The 19,003-nt window shown below is 40.2% G+C and overlaps 1 protein-coding gene across 4 annotated transcripts in view; it reads right to left on the bottom strand.

Moving 5' to 3' along the window:
* LOC124612922 (suppressor APC domain-containing protein 2) overlaps positions 1-19,003 on the bottom strand; it is a 117,184-nt gene that overhangs the window by 82,921 nt on the left and 15,260 nt on the right. For all 4 annotated transcript variants that reach the window (XM_047141414.1, XM_047141416.1, XM_047141418.1 and 1 more), the window contains 2 exons: positions 1,823-2,530; positions 1,649-1,746 (listed from right to left, as the gene is read on the bottom strand). In XM_047141414.1, the coding sequence (XP_046997370.1) occupies positions 1,649-1,746; positions 1,823-2,530 (806 nt within the window). The remainder of the gene's footprint in view (positions 1-1,648; positions 1,747-1,822; positions 2,531-19,003) is intronic.

Genomic DNA, 19,003 nt, shown 5'->3' on the forward strand with positions numbered 1-19,003 from the left:
CACAGGTAAGGAGACAACCTCATGAATCCATGGACTCTCCATGTCCGAAGGGGACTGATTAAGATGGTGGAGGCTCTGGTATGGTGTGGGACATGTGTAGTTGGAGTGATATGAGACCCCTGATATGTCTAGATATGACTGATAGGTGACACATACGTAAGCACCCTGTCTGATCAACTGCATCCATTCATGTCCATTGTGCATTCCGAAGGGCAATTCCAGCAGGACGATGCACATCCCACACGTTCAGAACTGCTACAAAGTGGCTCCAGAAACACTCTTCTGAGTTTAAACACTTCTGCTGCTCACCAAACTCCCCAGACGTGAACATTATTGAGCGTATCTGGGACGCCTTACAACATGTTGTTCAGAAGTGATCTCCAACCCCTCATACCCTTACCAAGTGAGGTGGCGCAGTGGTTTGCACAATGGACTTCGCATCCGTGAGGACGGCAGTTCAAATCCATGTCTGGTCATCCTGATTTAGGTTTTCCGTGATTTCCTTAATCGTTTCAGGCAAATGCCGGGATGGTTCCTTTGAAAGGGCACAGCTGACTTCCTTCCCCACCCTTTCCTAATCTGAGCTTGTACTCCATCTCTAATGACATCGTTGTTGACGGGACGTTACACAGTAATCTCCTTCCCCCACCCCAAATTCTTAACTACTACATTACCTTTTACTGCATTTCCAATTCTTAACTTTTGTTGACATTTTTTTCACTTTTACTAATAAAAAGGTACAGAATAGTTCATCTCACTTAAGATTCTCTGTAGCTCCCATACTTGAACCTCATCTACTATCCTCTTACTTCTACTGACTACTTGAAATCGAAAATACACTTGCTCAAAAAGCAATATTATCCAGGGAATGTGTCACCCAAAAGAACTTGACACCCCAATCAGGATGGCACCTCAATGTGGATTAAAAATACATGATAGTGTAGCAAAGATAACAAGGATCAGAGGCTTCTATAAAGAAGAATTACACACAAAGACATAAAACACATTTACTTGCACTTACAGAGAACCTCTAAACATTACATTTTAGGACCACAAAAGTTTTAATCAAACTAAAACAAAGAGAAGATGATTGAGGGAGGGGGAAAAAAAAAAGTGGGACAGGGTACTGTGTCACGAGAGACCCAGTGGGATAGGACAAGAAGAAAACTGAAAATGGAGGATTAGTAGTCTAATGCATTTGAAAAAATCTAAGAATAAAAAGTGGCCAAATGAGATAAAGGGACGCAGATTAAAGCTCATGCATAGTTCACAAAACTAATCAGCAACAGAAAAAAACGAAATGAAGAAGCAAGAGGGGATTATGAAAGAATGATGATCTGGAGAGATAGCAAGAAAAAGGTGGAAAATGTAAGAGAGAGACAAATAAGAACAATAGGTATAAGTGAAAAGCTGGATATAATGACAGAATAGAAGAGGGAAGGTTGAGACATGTGGTAAACAGAAATTTTTTCTATCTTTACTAACATAAAAAATTAGTAGGAATCAGACGGCCCAAAGGTAGATGATAAGGATTAACATTTTATAGACTGCCTAAAATTTAGCACAAATATGTGAAAATATAGCAAATTCTACATGCTTTAAAGATGCAATAATAATAATAATAATAATAATAATAATAACTATTCACCATATTATAATCAATGCCATTCTGCAAAGTATGACGTCTTGGCTCCCTTCTCCGTACACTTGTTTTTTTGTGAGGGACGTTTGGCTGTTCAGGCTGCCCTGGAACAAAAATAGTCAATGAATAATAATCATGTTTGTGCTATAATCATTCTATTGAAGGAATAATTTAATTTACCTGAAGGCTTTCCATCCCCAGAACTACGTCCTCCGCGTACTGTTGAGCGTTGCTCTGAAATTGGATATCCAAATTTTTTATCATTAGACGATTTTCCAAATTCATGTTCATTCATCATTAGACCCATTTGCCAGTTCTGCAATGCAGTCCTGATTTCAGCCTTATCTAAATTCCTTTCAGAGGCACCATTTCTATCTGTATTTGTGGTAAGCATAGCTCTTTCTAAACCAGCTGCTGTTCGAGGTGGTTTCGGTGGAGCATACAGAGCAGTACTAGGTTTTACATTTGGAATGGTAAGCTTTGCATCACTGTTATAGTTATGAAACTCACTGACATCTGTCTGAACAGTGTCTTTCCTTTCGACTATTAGCTGTGGCATACTTAATGTTCTTTGTTGAGGCATAACATTGGGACGAACAGTTGCAGTATTGGTTGTAGGCCAGTGAGCTTTTGGTGATGATTCATTATCCAACAATGGTGCTGATGGTGGTCTTACAGGTTGTGATGAAATAGGAACTTCAGATGTGATCTGCTTGTTCATTTGTATCCTCGTACTCTCAACTTGATTCCTAAGTAGACAAATTTTTAAACCTGCACAGAATCTTTCAAATGACAGAAGGCCATTTGGAGGTGTTACTTTCTGCAAGCTATCAATAACCCCTTTTGGTAAGCCTTTTGTGCCATCATCCTGCCAACGATTTTCAATCTCTGAAACAAGTCACAAAAATAATTACTTATAAAAAGATGCAAGATCATGGTTCAGCTGGCACATAGATTCAATTGAATTTCAGACACACTAATGATTTTATAGTAGTACTATTGGTTCAGTATCTAGGACGGGATAAGAACAAGGCACACAGAAAAAAATGAAAACATCAACGTTATATTATGGAAAGGACAGGTTGCTACTCATGATGTAGAGGAATAATGTGTTGCAGACACACACAATAGAAAGACTGGTAGACACGTGAGCTTTCGGCCAAAAGGCCTTCTCCTAAAGTGGACAGTACACACATATTCACACAAGCACAACTCACACATACGTGACCACTGTTTCTGGTCACTGAGGCCTGTGGGCAGAGACAGTGGCTGTGTGCAGTGAATTGTGCTCATGAAAATGTGTGCAAGTTGTCTATTTTAGAAGAAGGGCTTTTGACCAAAAGCTCACTTGTTTCACAGCCTTTTTGTTGTATCTGTTTGTGACTCGACACCTTCTCTATGTGGTGAACAGCAATCTTTCCTTTTCATAATATTGTCATTAGTCCATCCTGAGTTAACATATATATTTAATGCTGATTGATTCATAGATTCAATCAGTCTAAATGACATAGGATCTGTATTTTCCACAAGGGATCATTAAAGTTCTCACACAACATGCTACTCATGATGTAGAGGAATAATGTGTTGCAGACACACACAATAGAAAGACTGGTAGACACGTGAGCTTTCGGCCAAAAGGCCTTCTCCTAAAGTGGACAGTACACACATATTCACACAAGCACAACTCACACATACGTGACCACTGTTTCTGGTCACTGAGGCCTGTGGGCAGAGACAGTGGCTGTGTGCAGTGAATTGTGCTCATGAAAATGTGTGCAAGTTGTCTATTTTAGAAGAAGGGCTTTTGACCAAAAGCTCACTTGTTTCACAGCCTTTTTGTTGTATCTGTTTGTGACTCGACACCTTCTCTATGTGGTGAACAGCAATCTTTCCTTTTCATAATATTGTCATTAGTCCATCCTGAGTTAACATATATATTTAATGCTGATTGATTCATAGATTCAATCAGTCTAAATGACATAGGATCTGTATTTTCCACAAGGGATCATTAAAGTTCTCACACAACATGTATACGAAGAAAAATACTCACAAGCCACTGAATTAAACAGATACCTACCTAGTAGCATACAGTAACGTCTCTGACAATGGTAGCAGCACCTCATCTCACACACTCCAAGGGACAGCTTAACATTTAGCGTGTGGCCGACATGATATTACATCTTCAGGAGGAAACAGAATTGTGTGGCTGACATAATATTACGTCTCGGCAGTTGCAATGTTTCTCTGTGGAGTCAAACTATATTTATGACTCCCGCAAAGTCTGAGTGGTCTGCAGGCTTTGTACTTTCAACCGTGAGTGCTAGATGGCAGCAGCAAACTTGGTGGAATACTTTGTGTTTATGGAAGACTTTGTTATTGTAGTTTACTTCGAAGACACTGTCTAGTGTTGGCATCCTCTCAGTTTCATTCATTTTGAGTGTTTTCGTGTTGATTTTCTTTTTGATATGTGCAGTGAACAGGATAAATATTTGGAGCAAATGATTTATGAAGTCCTTGACGAGTCTTCAGATGGTGAAATAAGGCTGTCTGATGACGATCGGATTATACATCTTCTGAAAATAGGGGTAAGTCAAGATTTGTTTCAGAATTAGTTGGCACGAATGTTTTTTTTTTGTTAGCTTCCCAGAATTTTATCTGCTCCTGCAGGTACTTCAGGAAATGAATCAGATCATGAAACTTCCTGCCCAGATTAAAACTGTGTGCCAGACTGAGAGTCGAACTTGGGACCTTTGCCTTTCACAGGCAAATGCACTACCAACTGAGCTACCCTGGCTACGACAGAGGGATAGAGACTTGCGCCATAGGGTGGTGGGGTTTTGGGTTCCGCTGGATAGGTCAGAAGTCCACTACACGCAGCAAGCGGCTACACGGGTAGCAGGGGTTGTGTGGCGTGGACTGGGCGGTTTTTTAGGTTAGATGGCCTTGGGCAAGTACAGAAAGGGCAACAGTCTCAAAGGGTGCGGGGCAAAATCAGGACATGCGGGGACCAAGCAGCAATCGGTATTGTAATTGTAAACTGTCGAAGCAGCATTGGTAAAGTACTGGAACTTCAAGCGCTGATAGAAAGCACCGAAGCTGAAATTGTTATAGGTACAGAAAGACATAAATTTTGCCGAAATTTTTACAAAGGCACAGACGGTGTTTAGAAAGGATAGATTGCATGCAACCGGTGGTGGCGTGATTGTCGCTGTTAGTAGCAGTTCATCCAGTAGTGAAGTAGAAGTGGATAGTTCCTGTGAATTATTATGGGTGGAGGTTACACTCAACAACCGAGCTAGGTTAATAGTTGGCTCCTTTTACCAACGTCCCGACTCAGTAGCATTAGTGGCAGAACAACTGAGAGAAAATTTGGAATACATTTCACATAAATTTTCTCAGCATGTTATAGTCTTAGGTGGAGATTTCAATTTACCAGATATAGAATGGGACACTCAGATGTTTAGGACGGGTGGTACAGACAGAGCATTGAGTGTCATTATACTGAGTGCACTATCCGAAAATTACCTCGAGCAATTAAACAGAGAACCGACTCGTGGAGATAACATCTTGGACCTACTGATAACAAACAGACCCGAACTTTTCGACTCTGTAAGTGTACAACAGGGAATCAGTGATCATAAGGCCGTTGCAGCATCCCTGAATATGGACGTTAATAGGAATACAAAAAAAGGGAGGAAGGTTTATCTGTTTAGCAAGGGTAATAGAAGGCAGATTTCAGACTACCTAACACACCAAACGAAAATTTCTGTTCTGACATTGACAATGTTGAGTGTTTATGGAAAAAGTTCAAGGCAATCGTAAAATGCGTTTTAGACAGGTACGTGCCAAGTAAAACTGTGAGGGATGGGAAAAACCCACCGTGGTTCAACAACGAAGTTAGGAAACTACTGCGAAAGCAAAGAGAGCTTCACTCCAAGTGTAAACACAGACAAAACCTCTCAGACAAACAGAAGCTAAACGATGTCAAAGTTAGTGTAAGGAGGGCTATGCATGAAGCGTTCAGTGAATTCGAAAGTAAAATTCTATGTACCGACTTGACAGAAAATCCTAGGAAGTTCTGGTCTTACGTTAAATCAGTAAGTGGCTCAGAACAGCATATCCAGACACTCCGGGATGATGATGGCATTGAAACAGAGGATGACACGCGTAAAGCTGAAATACTAAACACCTTTTTCCAAAGCTGTTTCACAGAGGAAGACCGCACTGCAGTTCCTTCTCTAAATCCTCGCACAAACGAAAAAATGACTGAAATCGAAATAAGTGTCCAAGGAATAGAAAAGCAACTGGAATCACTCAACAGAGGAAAGTCCACTGGATCTGACGGGATACCAATTCGATTCTACACAGAGTACGCAAAAGAACTTGCCCCCCTTCTAACAGACGTGTACCGCAAGTCTCTAGAGGAACAGAAGGTTCCAAATAATTGGAAAGAGCACAGGTAGTCCCAGTCTTCAAGAAGGGTCGTAGAGCAGATGCGCAAAACTATAGACCTATATCTCTGACGTCGATCTGTTGTAGAATTTTAGAACATGTTTTTTGCTCTATCATGTCGTTTCTGGAAACCCAGAATCTACTCTGTAGGAATCAACATGGATTCCAGAAACAGCGATCGTGTGAGTCCCAACTCGCTTTATTTGTTCATGAGACCCAGAAAATATTAGATACAGGCTTCCAGGTAGATGCTATTTTCCTTGACTTCCGGAAGGCGTTCGATACAGTTCTGCACTGTTGCCTGATAAACAAAGTAAGAGCCTACGGAATATCAGACCAGCTGTGTGGCTGGATTGAAGAGTTTTTAGCAAACAGAACACAGCATGTTGTTATCAATGGAGAGACGTCTACAGACATTAAAGTAACCTCTGGCGTGTCACAGGGGAGTGTTATGGGACCATTGCTTTTCACAATATATATAAACGACCTAGTAGATAGTGTCAGAAGTTCCATGTGGCTTTTCGCGGATGATGCTGTAGTATACAGAGAAGTTGCAGCATTAGAAAATTTTAGCAAAATGCAGGAAGATCTGCAGCGGATAGGCACTTGGTGCAGGGAGTGGCAACTGACCCTTAACATAGACAAATGTAATGTATTGCGAATACATAGAAAGAAGGATCCTTTATTGTATGATTATATGATAGCGGAACAAACACTGGTAGCAGTTACTTCTGTAAAATATCTGGGAGTATGCGTATGGAACGATTTGAAGTGGAATGATCATATAAAATTAATTGTTGGTAAGGCAGGTACCAGGTTGAGATTCATTGGGAGAGTCCTTAGAAAATGTAGTCCATCAACAAAGGAGGTGGCTTACAAAACACTCGTTCGACCTATACTTGAGTATTGCTCATCAGTGTGGCATTCGTACCATATCGGGTTGAGGGAGGAGATAGAGAAGATCCAAAGAAGAGCGGCGCGTTTCGTCACAGGGTTAGTTGGTAACCGTGTTAGCGTTACGGAGATGTTTAGCAAACTCAAGTGGCAGACTCTGCAAGAGAGGCACTCTGCATCGCGGTGTAGCTCGCTCGCCAGGTTTCGAGAGGGTGCGTTTCTGGATAAGGTATTGCTTCCCCCTACTTATACCTCCCGAGGAGATCATGAATGTAAAATTAGAGAGATTCGAGCGCGCACAGAGGCTTTCAGACAGTCGTTCTTCCTGCGAACCATACGCGACTGGAACAGAAAAGGGAGGTAATGACAGTGGCACGTAAAGTGCCCTCTGCCACACACCGTTGGGTGGCTTGCGGAGTATAAATGTAGATGTAGATGTAGATGTAGAAACAATTAAAATCGCTCAAAAGGGGAAAGGCCGCTGGACCTGATGAGATACCAGTTCGATTTTACACAGAGTACGCGAAGGAACTTGCCCCCCTTCTTGCAGCGGTGTACCGTAGGTCTCTAGAAGAGCGTAGCGTTCCAAAGGATTGGAAAAGGGCACGGGTCATCCCCGTTTTGAAGAAGGGACATCGAACAGAGGTGCAGAACTATAGACCTATATCTCTAATGTCGATCAGTTGTAGAATTTTGGAACACGTATTATGTTTGAGTATAATGACTTTTCTGGAGACTAGAAATCTACTATGTAGGAATCAGCATGGGTTTCAAAAAAGACGGTCGTGCGAAACCGAGCTCGCGCTATTCGTCCACGAGACTCAGAGGGCCATAGACACGGGTTCACAGGTAGATGCCGTGTTTCTTGACTTCCGCAAGGCGTTTGATACAGTTCCCCACAGTCGTTTAATGAACGAAGTAAGAGCATATGGACTATCAGACCAATTGTGTGATTGGATTGAAGAGTTCCTAGATAACAGAATGCAGCATGTCATTCTCAATGGAGAGAAGTCTTCCGAAGTAAGAGTGATTTCAGGTGTGCCACAGGGGAGTGTCGTAGGACCGTTGCTATTCACAATATACATAAATGACCTTGTGGATGACATCGGAAGTTCACTGAGGCTTTTTGCGGATGATGCTGTGGTACATCGAGAGGTTGTAACAATGGAAAATTGTACTGAAATGCAGGAGGATCTGCAGCGAATTGACGTGTGGTGCAGGAAATGGCAATTGAATCTGGATGTAGACAAGTGTAATGTGCTGTGAATACAAAGAAAGATAGATCCCTTATCATTTAGCTGAAAGATAGCTCCCTTATCATTTAGCTACAAAATAGCAGGTCAGCAACTGGAAGCAGTTAATTCCATAAATTATCTGGGAGTACGCATTAGGAGTGATTTAAAATGGAATGATAATATAAAGTTGATTGTTGGTAAAGCAGATGCCAGACTGAGATTCATTGGAAGAATCCTAAGGAAATGCAATCTGAAAACAAAGGACGTAGGTTACAGTATGCTTGTTCGCCCACTGCTTGAATACTGCTCAGCAGTGTGGGATCCGTACCAGATAGGGTTGATCGAAGAGACAGAGAAGATCCAACGGAGAGCAGTGCGCTTCATTAAAGGATCATTTAGTAATCGCGAAAGCATTACGGAGATGATAGATAAACTCCAGTGGAAGACTCTGCAGGAGAGATGCTCAGTAGCTCGGTACGGGCTTTTGTTGAAGTTTCGAGAACAGACCTTCACCAAAGAGTCAAGCAGTATATTGCTCCCGCCCATGTATATCTCACGAAGAGACCATGAGGATAAAATCAGAGAGATTAGAGCCCACACAGAAGCATACCGACAATCCTTCTTTCCACGAACAATATGAGACTGGAACAGAAGGGAGAACCGATAGAGGTACTAAAGGTACCCTCCGCCACACACCGTCAGGTGGCTTGCGGATTATGGATGCAGATGTGGATGTAGATGTAGAACTCACGACCCATCCTCACAGCGTCAATTCTGCCAGTACCTCGTCTCCTACCTTCCAAACTCATTCTGGAATCAGATCATGTTTTGCCTTCTACATCTACAAATACTCAAAGTAGAAAAAGAAGCAGAAGTGACTTTGATGGTGACTGGACAGATGTTGACAAAATTCCTGATGTAGCTGTATACACAGGATCTCACGGATTGGTACAGAATGTATCTATCAATGAATCAAGTGATCCTTTAGATATATTCTTCTATTTCTTCGACAATACTCTCATAACAAAGATGAAAGAGCAGACAAATTGTTATGCCAGGTAAAAGCTTACTAAGCTGTGGTCTGACAATGATCTTCTGCCTAATTCTAGGTTCAAACAGTGGAAAACTGTAACAATTGCAGATATGAAAAAATTCCTTGCTATTTTGCTGCATATGGCAATAAGTGACAGGCCAAACATGAAAAGCCACTGGAGTACTGATCCTGTCGTCAGCCATAATTTTTGTCCCAGTGTTTTGTCAAGAGATAGATTTATAAACATTTTATCTACGTTTCACCTCAATGATAACACAAAGGCTAAAAAGAAAGGTGAAACCGGTTTTGATGCACTTTACAAAGTTGGACCTCTCCTCAATTCATTGAGATAATTTCCAAAATATTTATTATCCAGAGGAGACAGAAACAGTTGATGAAGGAATTTGTACCTACAGAGAAAAGTGGGCTTCAAGGTTCATATGGCCAATAACCCCCCTATGAACCATGGACCTTGCCGTTGGTGGGTAGGCTTGCGTGCCTCAGCGATACTGATAGCCGTACCGTAGGTGCAACCACAACGGAGATGTATCTGTTGAGAGGCCAGACAAACGTGTGGTTCCTGAAGAGGGGCAGCAGCCTTTTCAGTAGTTGCAAGGGCAACAGTCTGGATGATTGACTGATCTGGCCTTGTAACAATAACCAAAACGGCCTTGCTGTGCTGGTACTGCGAACGGCTGAAAGCAAGGGGAAACTACAGCCGTAATTTTTCCCGAGGACATGCAGCTTTACTGTATGATTAAATGATGATGGCATCCTCTCGGGTAAAATATTCCGGAGGTAAAATAGTCCCCCATTCGGATCCCCGGGCGGGAACTACTCAAGAGGATGTCATTATCACGAGAAAGAAAACTGGCGTTCTACGGATCGGAGCGTGGAATGTCAGATCCCGTAATCGGGCAGGTAGGTTAGAAAATTTAAAAAGGGAAATGGATAGGTTGAAGTCAGATATATTGGGAATTAGTGAAGTTCGGTGGCAGGAGGAACAAGACTTCTGGTCAGGTGACTACAGGGTTATAAACACAAATCAAATAGGGGTAAAGCAGGAGCAGGTTTAATAATGAATAGGAAAATAGGAATGTGGGTAAGCTACTACAAACAGCATAGTGAACGCATTATTGTGGCCAAGATAGATACGAAGCCCACACCTACTACAGTAGTACAAGTTTATATGCCAACTAGCTCTGCAGATGACGAAGAAATTGAAGGAATGTGTGATGAAATAAAAGAAATTATTCAGATAGTGAAGGGAGACGAAAATTTAATAGTCATGGGTGACTGGAATTTGAATGTAGGAAAAGGGAGGGAAGGAAACGTAGTAGGTGAATATGGATTGGGGCCAAGAAATGAAAGAGGAAGCCGCCTGGTAGAATTTTGCACAGAGCACAACATAATCATAGCTAACACTTGGTTTAAGAATCATGAAGGAAGGTTGTGTACATGGAAGAACCCTGGAGGTACTAAAAGGTATCAGATAGATTATATAATGGTAAGACAGAGATTTAGGAACCTGTTTTTAAATTGTAAGACATTTCCAGGGGCAGATGTGGACTCTGACCACAATCTATTGGTTATTACCTGTAGATTAAAACTGAAGAAACTGCAAAAAGGTGGGAATTTAAGGAGATGGAACCTGGATAAACTGAAAGAGCCAGAGGTTGTACAGAGTTTCAGGGAGAGCATAAGGGAACAATTGACAGGAATGGGGGAAAGAAATACAGTAGAAGAAGAATGGGTAGCTTTGAGGGATGAAGTAGTGAAGGCAGCAGAGGATCAAGTAGGTAAAAAGACGAGGGCTAGTAGAAATCCTTGGGTAACAGAAAAAATATTCAGTTTAATTGATGAAAGGAGAAAATATAAAAATGCAATAAATGAAGCAGGCAAAAAGGTATACAAACACCTCAAAAATGAGATCGACAGGAAGTGCAAAATGGCTAAGCAGGGATGGCTAGAGGACAAATATAAGGATGTAGAGGCTTATCTCACTAGGGGTAAGATAGATACTGCCTACAGGAAAATTAAAGAGACCTTTGGAGATAAGAGAACGACTTGTATGAATATCAAGAGCTCAGATGGAAACCCAGTTCTAAGCAAAGAAGGGAAAGCAGAAAGGTGGAAGGAGTATATAGAGGGTCTATACAAGGGCGATGTACTTGAGGACAATATTATGGAAATGGAAGAGGATGTAGATGAAGATGAAATGGGAGATACGATACTGCATGAAGAGTTTGACAGAGCACTAAAAGACCTGAGTCGAACCAAGGCCCCCGGAGTAGACAACATTCCATTAGAACTACTGATAACCTTCGGAGAGCCAGTCTGACAAAACTCTACCATCTGGTGAGCAAGATGTATGAAACAGGCGAAATACCCTCAGACTTCAAGAAGAATATAATAATTCCAATCCCAAAGAAAGCAGGTGTTGACAGATGTGAAAATTACCGAACTATCAGTTTAATAAGTCACAGCTGCAAAATACTAACACGAATTCTTTACAGACGAATGGAAAAACTAGTAGAAGCCAACATCAGGGAAGATCAGTTTGGATTCCGTAGAAACACTGGAACACGTGAGGCAATACTGACCTTACGACTTATCTTAGAAGAAAGATTAAGGAAAGGCAAACCTACGTTTCTAGCATTTGTAGACTTGGGAGAAAGCTTTTGACAATGTTGACTGGAACACTCTCTTTCAAATTCTAAAGGTGGCAGGGGTAAAATACAGGGAGCGAAAGGCTATTTACAATTTGTACAGAAACCAGATGGCAGTTATAAGAGTCAAGGGACATGAAAGGGAAGCAGTGGTTGAGAAGGGAGTAAGACAGGGTTGTAGCCTCTCCCCGATGTTGTTCAATCTGTATATTGAGCAAGCAGTAAAGGAAACAAAAGAAAAATTCAGAGTAGGTATTAAAATCCATGGAGAAGAAATAAAAACTTTGAGGTTCGCCGATGACATCGTAATTCTGTCAGAGACAGCAGAGGACTTGGAAGAGTAGTTGAATGGAATGGACAGTGTCTTGGAAGGAGGATATAAGATGAACATCAACAAAAGCAAAACGAGGATAATGGAATGTAATCGAGTTAAGTCGGGTGATGCTGAGGGAATTAGATTAGGAAATGAGACACTTAAAGTAGTAAAGGAGTTTTGCTATTTGGGGAGCAAAATAACTGATGATGGTCGAATTAGAGAGGATATAAAATGTAGACTGGCAATGGCAAGGAAAGCGTATCTGAAGAAGAGAAATTTGTTAACATCGAGTATAGATTTAGGTGTCAGGAAGTCATTTCTGAAAGTATTTGTATGGAGTGTAGCCATGTATGGAAGTGAAACATGGACGATAAATAGTTTGGACAAGAAGAGAATAGAAGCTTTCGAAATGTGGTGCTACAGAAGAACTCTGAAGATTAGATGGATAGATCACATAACTAATGAGGAAGTATTGAATAGGATTGGGGAGAAGAGAAGTTTGTGGCACAACTTGACCAGAAGAAGGGATCGGTTGGTAGGACATGTTCTGAGGCATCAAGGGATCACCAATTTAGTATTGGAGGGCAGCATGGAGGGTAAAAATCGTAGAGGGAGACCAAGAGATGAATACACTAAGCAGATTCAGAAGGATGTAGGTTGCAGTAGGTACTGGGAGATGAAGAAGCTTGCACAGGATAGAGTAGCATGGAGAGCTGCATCAAACCAGTCTTAGGACTGAAGACCACAACAACAACAACATGGCCAATAAACCAGACAAATATGCTATGAAGCTGTACATTTTGGCTGAATCCAGAACAGGATATATCTGGAATTTTAAGGTATACCATGGAAGAGATGAGACAGTAGACAGCAGTGTTTCTAGTGTCGTGAAGCGTTTGACCAATAAGCTTCTGGGTAAAGGGCACACTGTGTATGTTGATCGTTTCTACGCAAGTGTTCAATTAACTGAAGAATTCTCTGACGATAATACTGGTCTTGTTGGGACAGTGATTAAAAACAGGAAAGGACTTCCAAAACCGCAAAAGATGCAAAGCTGAAAAAAGAACAGGTCTTCTGTCGGAAAGGGAATGTGCTCGCCTTGTGCTGGAAAGATAAAAGAGATGTATGGATGATCAGCACAAGCACACAGCTACAATGCAGAGTGTCAGAACAAGAAGAGCAACAGAGAAACTGAAACCTGCACTGGTTATTGACTACAATAAAAACAAAGGTTTGACCAACGACTATTGTATGAGGCTCTGGATCACAAGACTGTGAAGTGGTGGAAAAAACTAGCTGTACATTGCATAATAATGGAAATATCAAATGCTTGCATACTGCATAACATAATCAAAAAGAAAAAAAACTTGGCACCTCTCAGGTTATTCAAGAAATATGTGCAGGATTAGTGTTGTCTGTTGGGAATTCGACAGAGAGCTTTCCACCTGGATCATCAAAATTAGCATGACTCTCAGAAAAACACTTCTCTATCATGTTAACATTCCAGAAGGGAAGAAAAAAGAACAAAGGAGGTGTGTGGTGGGTAGCAAAAAGGAGAAATGTTCAACAGGGAAGGTTGGAGGAAAGGACACCTCATATGAGTGCACTGAATGTAATGTCGGGTTGTGTATCTCCCCCTGCTTTAAAGTTTATCACACCGTTGTCCACTATGAATGCTAAATTGCATACTGAACTTATGCTTATTGTTCTTTTTCTTTATTTGAAATATTTTGTAAATATTTTTAGAGGATAATAACATGTTTCATTGTTATAACAGTACTTTAATTCATTTTCAATTTTTTTCCAGCAATAAATATCACTGACTTGAAATTTAATTAGTGCCTTCAAATTTTAAATTATTGAGGCAAAAATTTGAGTACTTAACGTAAAAAGTCCAATAAACATAAAAATGTTTTGGAATTACAATAACAGTGAGCTCTACAGTAGTAAGAAATTACAGAAAAACATTGATTTTACTAAGACCGCAGGTGACGGCAACTACAAACTACATCAGCTCTGTAAGTGTTAAGAAGTGCGAAACTACCCAGCCCTGACTGCTCAACCACTGTACAAAACCCATGGAGGTTGGTTGGAGTTGGGTCACTGGTGTGCATATCCCGCTCTATGGTATCTCAGATGTGCTCAGTATGATTGATATCAAGTGATCAGGCAGGCCACACCAGCACACTCATGTCTATGAAGTGTTCCTCAAACTATCCTTCACTGTCATGTTGACAGCTAGTACATGTTCTGATGACATCCCTGTCACACAACATTCCAAATCATTCTATTCATGTTGGTGACAGCAATACATCAGCTACATCTAACTCAGCTGCCCACAATTGTAAATTAACCGATGAAACTGATAATTTCTATGTAGCTGTCAACTGAAGTGTTATCCATGGAACAGATTTTCAGGTTTCTTAATTCTGTTTGCTGTTTTGGTCCTTAAGTATGCTAAGGTTCCATGGCTGCTAGTTTACATTAGCAGACTGCTGCATAGAGGGATGTTCTTTACACGGGAAGTGTATTTTTAGCCTTTCTAGTGTCAATGTTTCATTTACATGATTAAAAAGAAATCTCGTATAATGGTAGCACCTATATAAAGTTTACTTTCGATTTTCTGATACTACCATTTACGTTATTGTATTTATAAACCAGTGGAAAAATGCTTCAATTGGTCCACAAAAAAGGCTAATATGCTCCTGTTTTAAATTACACTGCTTGAGAAGGGGGGTACCAGTAGCCTCATTCTACTTTCCTCAGCACTTTAAAAACATTCCCAAAAATTTTGGTGTGTAAACACTCTGTGCATCTCCATATTTTTGCGGCGCAAATACTGATCCATAAAATTTTGGGCATGCAGCCGCATAAATTTTACTTCTTCTTCTTATATTTCAGCTGAATATCGTTCAGCCAAAATATTAGAAAAAGAAGTAAAATTTATGCGGCTGCACGCTCAAAATTTTATGGATCATATCTACACTCTTTTTAACATGGATCTCACATCTCACTCCTACATGATACCCTAACTATAATTTTTTCACACCCACTAGAGATCACTGTATGTCACTCATAGCCATCCACTACCCCTTGCCCATTCAGCCCACCTCATTGTTATTACCTCTTACTGTCTCTCCAACTGTCACTGACTCCTGTCTCACAGTCACCGTCTGCTTTGTTCTGTCCTACAACTGCTACTCTCTCCTCTCACTGCCAATGTATCCCTCTTGCTCTCTCTTACTGCTATGATCTAATTCATTCCTTCCCACTGCAGCTGTATCTTCTCACTATCAATCTCTCTCTTCCTTGTTGTCATTGTCACAGACTATGACTCTCATTATCATTGGCTCTCACCCACTTTCCCTTTCTTCTTCTCTTTATTCCTTACCACTGGCATTGTCTCCTTCACTCTTTTGTTAGCATTGTTCTGTCACTGTCAACTAGATTTCACTGCCACTGTCCCTCTCTCTTTCTCTCACATTGCCATTGTCTTCTTCGCTCTTTCTATACCACAACCACTGTCTACTGCCTTCCAGTATTTATTAGTTTCCCTTCTCTTTCCCACTGCCACTGTCTCCTTCTCTCTCAGCATAAAGAAGTGTGAATGCGTCCACTTGCCAAAATTTTTGGGAACATTTTTAAAGGTGCTGAAGAAGGTACAATGAGGCAGCTGGTACACCACTTTTCAGTCAGAGTCTTTTAAAACATGAGTTTATTAGCCTTTTGTGCTCCAATGATAGCATTTTTCCACTGGTTCCCTTCTTTTCCCTGCTGCAGCAAGGCATATCAATCATAGGAAAAGAACTTTATAGGTCACTAAAACTTTGGTAGTTTACTTATGTGAAACTGAAATGATGCAAAACAAATATTTCACCTCAGATCAGATTTTAAGTGCATAAAAATTTTGCATGTTCTTCAGTACTACAACATGGGATTTCCACAATCCTTCTGAGAATAATGGAGACACTTTACAACATACTTCTCTGTGCTATGTCACTTCACAAACTACATTTTTGCCTCAAACCAGATATTATGTGCATATTTTACATGTACTAGTAGGGCAATCTCATACATGGACAAGGATATCATGAAAATTTTACAGTTTTTTCAAGACCAGGATCTTACAAATACGCCATAAAAATTACAGCCATTTGCTCTGCAGAGCCGTATTGGAATCTGTGGCTTGGTTTTTGAGGTTTTTCTCGATAACACACAAACATGTTTGAAAACAGCAAGACGGCATTTCTAGATAAATGCCTACAGAATACACCATTAAAAGTTGAGCATTTTTCTGTGGTTATTTATTATTTAGATTTCACCTTACTTCACGTTTTATGTGTTTATTTTACATGTCCAAGAAGGGTAACGCTGCACCTCTGTGTCTTGGAAACAGATACAGACATCAAGAACATTTTTGAGGTTGTTCAAGATTGAGATCTTAGGAGTATATCATAAAAATGTCAGCTATTTGCTGTGCATAGCCATCTTGAAATCTGTGTCTTGGTTTTCCAATGCAAAAACTAAGTTTTTCGGATTTTCTCAAGAGCCATCCATGAACTAAATCGTGCCTCCATAAGCCCCTTACGGTGCACCATAAACTACATATAATACAAAAAGAAGCAACCAATTTGTTCCGTTTCCCTAAGATGGAGGAAGTGTATAAATAATCAAACTTTGACCCTATACTGTAGGATGAATACAGTAAGACAGTTGTTATATCACCAAAAGAACCCAAATTAAGAGCCCTGGAAAAAATGCAATCTTTATGCATGGCACTTTGGAATACATTAGGTAGTGCATGCTGTCAAGGGCACCCACCCCCGGGAGCGAGGGGGAGGTCCGTGGGGGAGAAAGGAAAAAAAAAAAAGCATAGTCAGATGGTGTTCTTTCAAGAAAATGATTTAAAAGTCAATATCATGCAGGTTTTTAACACGTTCAGAATGAAAGTTTTTATGTCTTCTGAAATATCAAAAATGCTAATCCGAGGTCTAACCTGTGCATAGCCATCTTGAAATCTGTGTCTTGGTTTTCCTATGCAAAAACTAAGTTTTTCGGATTTTCTCAAGAGCCATCCATGAACTAAATCGTGCCTCCATAAGCCCCTTACGGTGCACCATAAACTACATATAATACAAAAAGAAGCAACCAATTTGTTCCGTTTCCCTAAGATGGAGGAAGTGTATAAATAATCAAACTTTGACCCTATACTGTAGAATGAATACAGTAAGACAGTTGTTATATCACCAAAAGAACCCAAATTAAGAGCCCTGGAAAAAATGCAATCTTTATGCATGGCACTTTGGAATACATTAGGTAGTGCATGCTGTCAAGGGCACCCACCCCCGGGAGCGAGGGGGAGGTCCGTGGGGGAGAAAGGAAAAAAAAAAAAGCATAGTCAGATGGTGTTCTTTCAAGAAAATGATTTAAAAGTCAATATCATGCAGGTTTTTAACACGTTCAGAATGAAAGTTTTTATGTCTTCTGAAATATCAAAAATGCTAATCCGAGGTCTAACCTGTGCATAGCCATCTTGAAATCTGTGTCTTGGTTTTCCTATGCAAAAACTAAGTTTTTCGGATTTTCTCAAGAGCCATCCATGAACTAAATCGTGCCTCCATAAGCCCCTTACGGTGCACCATAAACTACATATAATACAAAAAGAAGCAACCAATTTGTTCCGTTTCCCTAAGATGGAGGAAGTGTATAAATAATCAAACTTTGACCCTATACTGTAGAATGAATACAGTAAGACAGTTGTTATATCACCAAAAGAACCCAAATTAAGAGCCCTGGAAAAAATGCAGTCTTTATGCATGGCACTTTGGAACACATTAGGTAGTGCGTGCTGTCAAGGGCACCCATCCCCGGGAGCGAGGGGGAGGTCCGCGGGGGAGAAAGGAAAAAACAAAACAAACAAAAATAGCATAGTCAGATGGTGTTCTTTCAAGAAAATGATTTAAAAGTCAATATCATGCAGGTTTTTAACACGTTCAGAATGAAAGTTTTTATGTCTTCTGAAATATCAAAAATGCTAACCCGAGGTCTAACCTCCCCCCCCCCCCCCCCCCCCATGTAAATTTCATTGGGCACACTCGCATGCTGTCAAATGCATGCTGATTACAAGAGCATTTGTAAATAAACAACTGTAATTGTTAACTTTAACCCGAACTCAATGTCTCTGAAATTAATAAAATGTTGTAAACATTCATTCAGTGATTGGTGATACTAGAAATGTTTTCCATTTATCCTTGCTTTTCGTTCTTTTGTGTTTTAGTGGAGCTGGCATACTGATAATGGTGCTACTGGTTATCTTCAGTCTTCAACAAATCCCAAAACATACACTAACTTGCTTCACAGGATTGTAGATAGGTGTACAGTCTATTACCACAAAAATAAATCAAATTATTTCTTTGAGTAAAATAAGATATAAAAGTAAGGCCTTGTCACAGGTCACTTTCCATTCTTCAATTATATTGGCTATTAGCACCAGAAAACTATTATGAAACACAAGCAATTAATGTAACCCTGAAAAACAGTACTATAGATAATTTCCCACATAATTAAATGTTCTAAGTAATATTGTAAAAATATTAATCATTTGTAAAAGAAAACTGGTATACACCTTACAACTGTAAATATCCTGAAACATACAAATTCTAGATTTACATTACTGAAAGAAATATTATAAGCTACCAAGATTTTTTTTATTAATTTTTTATGCAAATTTAAACATATTTGTGTTAAGTCTAATGAAAAGGA

Source organism: Schistocerca americana, chromosome 4 (genome assembly GCF_021461395.2).
Source record: "Schistocerca americana isolate TAMUIC-IGC-003095 chromosome 4, iqSchAmer2.1, whole genome shotgun sequence".
NCBI lineage: Eukaryota > Metazoa > Arthropoda > Insecta > Orthoptera > Acrididae > Schistocerca > Schistocerca americana.